This window comes from Triticum aestivum, chromosome 3D (genome assembly GCF_018294505.1).
Source record: "Triticum aestivum cultivar Chinese Spring chromosome 3D, IWGSC CS RefSeq v2.1, whole genome shotgun sequence".
NCBI lineage: Eukaryota > Viridiplantae > Streptophyta > Magnoliopsida > Poales > Poaceae > Triticum > Triticum aestivum.
Window position 1 is genome coordinate 42,034,334 of NC_057802.1, and position 9,898 is coordinate 42,044,231.

The 9,898-nt window shown below is 50.3% G+C and overlaps 1 protein-coding gene across 1 annotated transcript; it reads right to left on the reverse strand.

Annotated features, from left to right (window-relative positions):
- Positions 1 to 2,708: 2,708 nt before the first annotated feature.
- Positions 2,709 to 5,322, reverse strand: LOC123077213 (uncharacterized). Its single transcript, XM_044499439.1, has 4 exons — positions 4,621 to 5,322; positions 3,786 to 4,026; positions 3,530 to 3,647; positions 2,709 to 3,334 (listed from the first exon to the last, which is right to left on the reverse strand). The coding sequence occupies exons 1-4, from the start codon at positions 5,202 to 5,204 to the stop codon at positions 3,243 to 3,245; spliced, it is 1,035 nt and encodes a 344-aa protein (XP_044355374.1). The 5' UTR covers positions 5,205 to 5,322; the 3' UTR covers positions 2,709 to 3,242.
- Positions 5,323 to 9,898: the final 4,576 nt, after the last annotated feature.

Here is a 9,898-nt window from a genome sequence, read left to right on the forward strand (position 1 = left end):
TGCCAGTGGCATATGCGGAGACTGCAACCGTGTTGCGTAGTCAAAACCATAACAAGGATTGCCACCAAATGTATCTAAGCACATGATTGCACTAAAAATTCATCAAGGCCACGGTAAAACATACAAAAAACGGAAAAATCCCCCTCCCCACGTCGCCCTCTCTGGCGACACGGGGGAAACCCTAGTCGCGCCGCCGCCAAGGCCTACTGCTCCTCCTTCCCATGCATCGCTGCCACCTGAGGGGATGCCGGCGAAGCCCGTGCGTACCCAGTGAAGGTGGCGGCGGGGCGCTCGTTTTCCACCCGACCGTGTCACTGCTCGGGCGCATCGACCTCCATTTGGGAAGGGGCCCGTTCTTCCCACCCTTGACGGTGGCTTCTCTCGGCGGCGGCGTCTTGTTAGTCTCCGACGGCTCTGCCCGTCTCATGGTGGAAGGGCGTGCGGCGGTGGGCGCACATTAGCGACCGGCAGGACCGGATCTGGGCCCTCGCTCCCTGTGCGCTCGGGTGGGACGACACTTGGGGCTATCTCCGGCTACAGGAACACGATAACGGGCTGGCGACCTCCGGTGGTGTCGTCCAGGGTGAGTGGCGGAGGCGCTCAGCTCGTCTGGGCTGACTCCCAGTTCGGCGAGCTAGCCTGAGGAGGTGGATTAGGGGATGGAAGTTGGTGGTGGAGGAGGAGTTGTGGCGGCCAGGATGGATCTCTGCTCCTGTCGGAACCGGTGCTCAAGGTGAGCAGTTGTGTCAATGGAGGTGCATCCTGCTAGATGCGCTGAGGATGCTTGCCATAGAGTTGCAGGAGGATGGGAGGTCTAAAGCTCCTATGCTCGCCGGACTTGGTGGCCAACGTATGCGGAGAGGTTCTGTGTGCGATGCTTCAGGTGAAAGCCTTGTGCTGGCCTTGCCAGCATCGATGATGGCGACGCCTTCGGGCGCCGTCTTTCCTCCTTGGAGGTGTCATTGTTCACGTCCTCTAATGTGCTCCGGGCGAAAGCCTAGATCCATCCATGGATCGGACATCGACAATGTCTTTGACGTCATTGCCCCTATGGGGCGTTGTCTTTGGAGCCATTGAGCTATTGTGGTTCATTTGTCGTCTCGGCTTGAGTGCGGTTGGTCTGTTTGGTATGAGGTTGGGTTGTTGTCTGTTCGGTGGTGGTGGTGGTGGTGGAAGTGAATTGTGGCGGGAGCCTTTGCCTTGGTAATCCTAGTGATGTTGGTCGATCTCTCTCTTGGGGGCTCGTGACGGCGGTGAGGTCTTGGATTTCGGTGCCCTTCCACGACGCTTGAGGTTTGGTTGCCTCGCAAAGTGCTCTGGTTCTCTCTATTTGTGATGGTGGCCATGGTTTGGCCCAGAGGAGGTGCAGGGCTGTCTCGGCAGAACATTGCCCTTCATCACGGTCTAGGGCTCTCTCCGTCGCGTCGTGGTTAGGCATTGAGACGCCCTTCGACAGTGGTTGTGACTCTCCTAGCTCTTCAAGGTGTTGAGTGGGTAGCAGGCAACTTCTGCTCTTCGTCTTCTCGATGTCGATTCTCCTTTCGACTTATCCAACAATACGAGTTCCCGCTCTTCATGGTCTGCCGAGTGGTGACGGGTGCTAAATTCTTGGTGTTGGCTGATTGTTGTATCTCGTTCCCCGGTTCTTCTCTGTTGTTTCTTATTCTCACTTGTGTGTGCTGGGTGCAGCCGTTATGTTTGTATATCAGTCTTACTTATGATAATGAAAATGGTTCAGACCGGCGTAAGCCCGCCGTAGATCCGTAAAAAAAGAAACATACTATGAAACAGATCGGCATCAGGCATCATCACCATTGTTTGTTTGTTGGACAAACTCTATTAATCAGTGTGCAGGGATCAACCTAGTACTCTTCATCGTCCAAAATCATGATGCAGTGATCAAGAATCTACGGTCTGTTTCCTTCTTCGTTGCCAGCCAGGTATAGTTGAATCCAGACCAACAATGCAACACACCAACTGTAAAACTATAAAATTGGAATAGCCAAATATCTCTCGAAACAACCAAAAATTATACATAGCACAACTTGAAGCAAGTAAGATTCTGCAGATTAAGTCATACAACCTCGTCGTTTTATTACCATTCATTATTACTAGTTCCAATGTGCACGTTTGTGACCAATTTAGTACCAGGAACGATCTCATCCCTAATCTTGGCTCCTGGCTGATTCTCATTGCCGCAATTCCACACAAGGTTTCTGATCATTCCACATAACTCGGACGAAGATACGGGCACCAGCGGTACGATCACACGTGATGTTGCTCGTGATTTCATCGCTGAGTGACGGTTGCCGGTTGGGCTGCCACTCCCTCTTTGTTCAATCTGATTGTTGTATATCAGTGGCGGAGGCTATGAACTTGGACTCGGCATCATCTTCATCAGCATTTTATCCTAGACTTTGGAAAGGTCATCATTCAACATTGTAATAGGGAGTCAAATGCAGTTGCTTATGAGCTAACTCGTGTTGGGAGGGATAATCCACCTACTTTGTCCTGTTTATATTTTATCATTGATTGTGGATGATTGCTTAACTTAATATAAAGCTAGCTAGTCACGATGGCTTTTTCTTAAAAAAGAAAGAAAGAGGGAAAGCACAAATCGTGACACTGCTATAAAAATGATGGTCAAACTCCACAACGCGCAAACTGCTATCAAGGATATGCTCTTGTGGTTGCAATATACGGCCATGTGAAATCAAAACACATCATCCATTATTACAAGTACCAGTTGTACACATGTTTGTGAACAAAGCTAGTACAAGAACAGGGGGCTACATGGGAAAGCTGGCTAGAAGAAATACCTCACCCCAACACCAAAAAAATTCAATGAATCGGTTCCATTCTGACTGTCCGAGCATATGCTCGCTCCTACGAGCAGGCAACCGCCAAATGGTGAATCCCTCACAAAAAGAATCAAATGGAAAATGCCGGCCAACAATGGGGCGCACAACAACAAGAAGCTAGAATCGGTGTTTCTATCACTCGCTCAATCTCTAGCAGCAGTCAGAACCTACCATACCACCAACATACAACAACAGAAAACGCCATACAAAAAAGGTACACAGCTTCAGGAGCAGGCAAGACCCTGCAAATGCACAGTTAGACAGATCATCTATCCTCTCCTCTTGGGCATAGATGTTGCTCCACAATTCGGCACTCTAGCTCCGGTGACAAAATTGGCTCGACTGCATCGCCGACTAAAGACTACAACAACAACCCCTTCCTCAAAGTACAACAGCTGCCTTGTCTGGAGTAACATGCTGGAGGACGGTGGCGATCAATGGCTCGTAATGGTCCGCACCAGCACCACACCATGCTGCAGGCAAAGATTTGGGTATCTACTTAGACAGAGAAACAGGAAACAAAACTGAAGAGATAGACACTCTTTAATGTAATTGTTTTTTGATCTAATAAAGCTAGCCATGATGGCCTTCCCTCAAAAAAAAAAAACTCATCAGCTAAGGCTGACTTGCAGAAGAAAGCACAACAAGACTGCCAACCAACAACGCACCTGTTCCCTTCATGAATAGAAAGATGGGCACATCACAGATTTCTCCTCTAGGGAGGTGAGGGAGGAAGAACACGCAGTTATCCTCATCAACCATTGCATCAGTGCCATGTGCTTGCACCTGTCAATGCCGCACAAATAAAAGATTCAATCAGATCAACATGTAAAATGCTGCATACAACTGTGGCCAGTTCTATTGACAGAAATAACAGAAATGAGAGGAAAAAAAACATCATATCAGCGAGTTTATTGAATTTACCACGAAAACTTCTCTCTTGAACTCGGTGGCAAGGCACTCGATGGCAATATCATCACCAAACGCAGCCGCGCGCCCATCCCGGTTCTCATCGATGGTCAGCAAGCCCTCCTCTGTGTACTGCAGGGTGATTATGTCATGTTCATCCTCCGCAGAACCAGAAATGGACATGTACTTGGCCCAACTATCTCCATCGTCGACAGCGATACATCTCTCCTTGTAGATAGTCTCGGCTGCCAGTTCCCTGCAAGGCAATGAAGAAGATAAGCACATATAATTAACATGAAAGAAGCATAATGGTACCAAAAAAATCAACTCGATATTCTAATTGAGATGTACTACAATTGTACCAGTGCCAGGCAAGAAGCATAAATGGTAGTAGTACCAAAAAATGTACTACAGCACAATTAACAGGCTGGATATCAATCATCTACTTGGAAGGTCCATACTTTGCCACTACATCAGCCCATGCCAGGGTGGCAACAGTAAAACCATGATTCCTTCGTTGACCAATTTATGCGGGGTACTAGAATACAAACACACCATGTGAGGCGATTCTTGCAGCTTCATGACGCATTGAAATTGCATCAATTGGTGTTCTTACGCGAATTGACATAAGAAAGAATCAAGAAACGCAAGGTCTAAATGTAAACAGACACAAAAGACTAGACTTGTTTCATTCGACAGCAAAGGGGATCGGATCAACGCAAGACAGGAAGACGAATTCCGCGTGATTCCAAGGAAAGACGGTGTCTTTAGATCCAGACACGCATGGTAGCAATAGATTCGAGCGCGAGCAGGAAGACTAGATCCGGGATTGGCGGGGCAGCCACGGTACCTTTGGATGCCGATGCCGACGAGCTCCTGGATGGCGGCGTCGAGGGCGTCGCGGTCGGCCTTGGGCGCGAGCAGCTTGACCTCCTGGACGACGTGGACGCCCCAGCCGGCCTTGAGATCCGGCGCGTAGAGGTGGCGCACGGCGGCGTCGACGGCGCCCCTGTCGGAGGCCTCGGCCGCGGCGTAGACGTCGGCGAAGCGGCGCACGGCGCGGTGCCGGAGCTCGCGCGCCTCGGCCTTGGCGGCGGCGGCCCTCCGCGCGGCGGTGAAGAGGCAATTGCCGTCGGACTCGACCTCCCCACCGTGGTCGAGGCGGAAGACGACGGCGGGGGCGGGGGCGGGGGCCTCCGGGCCGTCGCCCCCCTGGCGGGGCGGCTTCCAGGCGACGCCGCGCTCCCAGATCCGGAGCAGGCGGCGGCGCTGCTGGTCGTCGAGCGCCCAGACGGCGGACCAGCCGGCGGGGGGCTCGGGGGCGGCCCAGGCGAGGAGCTGCGGCGGCGAGGCAGGGGCGGGGGAGGGCGGGAGGGCCTCGGCGACGGCGACGGCGCCGCCGCCGGGGGAGGAGTCGCAGAGGAGCTTGCCCATCCTGGCTGGCAGCTAGGGTTCGGTCGCTGGCTGGCGCCTGCCTCGGGCTTGTCGTCTCCTCCCCCGCTTTCCCTTTCTTTTTCTTTTCTTTTCCGGCGTTTTTCTGGTAGCCGTTGAAGAGGGGGGGGGGGGGGGGGGAGGGAGGTAGGTGGGGGTGGGGTGGGGTGGGGTGGGGTCGCGGCGGGGGAGGAAGAGACGAGTGGTTATAGCAGTGCGCTGTGCCGCCGGGCGCGCGCGCGGCCGATGTTACCGTTGGTTGCCGCCGGCTGGCCGCTGGCGTTGGCGGGCTATTGGCATATGGAAAGTGTTCATTTCTTCCCTATAATGAAATGAATGGGATGGAGGGACTTGATTCCATTCCATGTTTATGAGTTTTTTTTAGGGCTTTCCATGTTTATGAGTTATGACCAAGATTTATGAGGAACAAAAATGTTAGGTTCCTTCGCTAGATAGATCCAGAACAACTCAATCGGGACATCTCTTCACCTGATATGTTTGGTAGAAATGGGTCGTTGCGAGGGCTGCAATAAGTGTTTTGATGTCGCCATCCGCTGTCATCGTAGCCCCACACGTAGAGTAACTCAACCAAGACATATGTTCATTACTTACTATGCACGTAGAGATGTGTTGCTCTGAGGGATCCGACGTGTTTTGTTGTCGTCGTCCCTCGCTACCGGTCAGTGACTGTCTTTTCGCTGGCGTGGCCCCGCATGTGTATAAATGTGTACGTGCCGGCTTCACATATCTTGTTTTCTATCTTTCTCGTGTTCTCTACCTCAAAAGCATCTCTAGAAGCAGGTGACTCCTGTCCCTAGCCTAAGAGGGAGACGACAAGCAGGAAACATCGAGTCTAGGGCAGTCGTCGTGTGCCCCGCTTAACTTAGGATGGGTTAAAATAATTAGGATGGAAGGTGTTGATTTCACTCCATGTTTATGAACAAGATATATGAGACCACAAAAATGTTGGTTATTTTCTCTTCATAGGTTAACTCAGTAGATTCTGGCGCACAAATTGTAGGAACTAAATGGGCATTCAGATTTATTGTTTGTGTTGGTTCAATGATGATTCGATGCTCGCATCAAGGAAAAAGTTTTGCCGCTTGATAATTTCAAGTCTCAATTCATTAGGAAGAGACTGTACTCATGTTTTCATCGACAATCGCGTGTGATCTTATTTTCGTTTTTATACTATATCTAAATGCAACATCTCGGTAGTAACAGAGTTTAGAGTTAGTGAAGAACTCGCCATCCTGGGCCTACCCGGGATGGTCCGCTCGTGGCCACTAGCTCCTAGTGTTCGATCATTCACGTGCTTTTGTTCACTATTGATCTAACCTCTACCGTGGGTTTGCAAAAAAACGTAAAAAGCCAAAACTTCATGTGAAACAAGCTAGAAAAGGAAGCCCACAACACACCAAAAACCTAATGTCCCATACCACTCTTGCTTCTCCCACATTGCATGCTCTCATGCCTCTCCCCTTTGCACCAGCACCGCTACCCCATCTAATAGCGTGTCGAGTAGCACCACAACTCTTTAGCCCTGGCGCTCAGTATCAAACACAATCATCCGCCGTATTTCATCATGTGCCGACCAAGGCCACGCCGCCGCTCCATCTCCATCAATAAGGAAGCCCTCAGATGAGTCCCTTGCACCGGAGACTGCATCGCCACCCCTCTATTTGTTATAGGATGCGCGTAGAGGAACTAGAGGTTGCATCGATGGCTATGGCGATCCCAATGGATGTCGCGGCTTCTCGACCACTTTAACCATGGGTGACTCTAGCACCCGATGTCAACCCAATAAGCCTCATTTTTGTTTTCCACCTCCCTCCTTTGGGCATGGATGATTTTGTTTGATTTCTTGTGTGAAATTTTGTTGGCGGCCTAAGCACTGCAACACGACCCCATGTTGGCTGGGTAGGTCGTGGTCGAGCCTCGATGTCTTTCACCAGGTGATTTGGATCGAGAGCTCCAAGGGCAGACCTCGGATAGTCGTATCCTCGGCTTCTCGCCCCGAGAAGGCGCCATGCCCCTCCCTCAAGTCTCTAGGGCGAGGGATCAATCCCTGGCGACATTGTATGGGCGCAACCACTGTCATGAAGGAATATTGTGATGATGGAAAGGATGGGACTGCTCGGCCCGTCCCCGTCTGGCCGGGCCCGCCATGGGCCTGATGCGACAAGAGGGGGTGATGAAGGCAGTGGTGGGCCCCAACGAGGGAGCGACATGGTCATGGACGGTAAGGCACTGTTAGATCAGCTGACGATGTTGGAGCTGGCACCCAAGGGGATGGCGACATGGTGACGTAGGAGGACCACCTACTACGGCACATTGATGGAAATATGCCCTAGAGGCAATAATAAAGTTGTTATTTATATTTCCTTATATCATCATAAATGTTTATTATTCATGCTAGAATTGTATTAACCAGAAACTTAGTACATGTGTGGATACATAGACAAATAGAGTGTCCCTAGTATGCCTCTACTTGACTAGCTTGTTAGTCAAAGATGGTTAAGCTTCCTAGCCATAGACATGTGTTGTCATTTGATGAACGGGATCACATCATTAGAGAATGATGTGATGGACAAGACCCATCCGTTAGCTTAGCATAATGATCGTTTAGTTTTTATGCTATTGCTTTCTTCATGACTTATACATGTTTCTCAGACTATGAGATTATGCAACTCCCGAATACTGGAGGAGCACCTTGTGTGCTATCAAATGTCACAACATAACTGGGTGATTATGAAGATGCCCTACAGGTGTCTCCGATGGTGTTTGTTGAGTTGGCATAGATCGAGATTACGATTTGTCACTCCGTGTATCGGAGAGGTATCTCTGGGCCCTCTCGGTAATGCACATCACTACAAGCCTTGCAAGCAATGTGACTAACGAGTTAGTTACGGGATGATGCATTACGGAAAGAGTAAAGAGACTTGTCGGTAACGAGATTGAACTAGGTATGATGATACCGACGATCGAATCTCGGGCAAGTAACATACCGATGACAAAGGGAACAACGTATGTTGTTATGCGGTTTGACCGATAAAGATCTTCGTAGAATATGTAGGAGCTAATATGAGCATCCAGGTTCCGCTATTGGTTATTGACCGGAGATGTGTCTCGGTCATGTCTACATAGTTCTCGAACCCGTAGGGTCCGCACGCTTAACGTTCGATGACGATTTGTATTATGAGTTATGTGATTTGATGACCGAAGGTTGTTCGGAGTCCCAGATGAGATCACGGACATGACAAGGAGTCTCGAAATGGTCGAGACATAAAGATTCATATATTGGAAGGTTACATTCGGATACCGGAATGGTTCGGGTCGTTTCGGGTGAGTTTGGGAGTACCGGGGGTTACCGGACCCCCCCCCCCCTCGGGAAGTTATTGGGCCTCATGCGCCTAGTGGTGGAAGAGAGGAGGCCGGCCAGGGAGTGGCGCGCGCCCCCCTAGCCCAAACCAAATTGGACTAGGGTTGGGGGGGCCTTTTCTTCTCTCCTCCTCCTCCTTCCCTCCTTCTCCTACTAGGAATAGGAAAGAGGAGGGGAATCCTACTTGGACTGGGGAGTCCTAGTAAAATTCCCCACACCTGGCGCGCCCCCCTTGGGCCGGCCATCTCTTCCCTCCCCTCCTTTATATATGTGGCCAGGGGGCACCCCATAGACACACAAGTTGATCTTTTAGCCGTGTGCAGTGCCCCCTCCACAGTTACACACCTCAGTCATATAGTCGTAGTGCTTAGGCGAAGCCCTGCGCCGGTAAATTTCATCATCACCGTCGCCACGCCGTCGTGCTGATGGAACTCTCCCTCGGCCTCAACTGGATCAAGAGTTCGAGGGACGTCACCGAGCTGAACGTGTGCAGATCACGGAGGTGCCGTACGTTCGGTACTTGGATCGGTTGGATCGCGAAGACGTTCGACTACATCAACCACGTTGTCATAACGCTTCCGCTTTCGGTCTACGAGGGTACGTAGACAACACTCTCCCGTCTCGTTGCTATGCATCACCATGATAGATCTTTCGTGTGCGTAGGAATTTTTTTGAAATTACTACATTCCCCAACAGTGGCATCCGAGCCAGGTCTATGCGTAGATGTTATATGCACGAGTAGAACACAATGAGTTGTGGGCGATAATAGTCATACTGCTTACCAGCAACGTCTTACTTTGATTCGGCGGTATTGTTGGATGAAGCGGCCCGGACCGACATTACATGACCGCGTTCATGAGACTCGTTCTACCGACGTGCTTCGCACACAGGTGGCTAGCGGGTGTCTATTTCTCCAGCTTTAGTTGAATCGAGTTTGACTATGCCCGGTCCTTGTTGAAGGTTAAAACAACACTTGACGAAAAATCGTTATGGTTTTGATGCGTAGGTAAGAACGGTTCTTGCTAGAAGCCCATAGCAGCCACGTAAAACTTGCAACAACAAAGTAGAGGACGTCTAACTTGTTTTTGCAGGGCTTGTTGTGATGTGATATGGTCAAAACGTGATGATATATAAATTGTTGTATGAGATGATCATGTTTTGTAACAGTTATCGGCAACTGGCAGGAGCCATATGGTTGTCGCTTTATTGTATAAAATGAAATCGCCATGTAATTGCTTTACTTTATCACTAAGCGGTAGCGATAATCATAGAAGCAATAGTTAGCAAGACGACAACGATGCTACGATGGTGATCA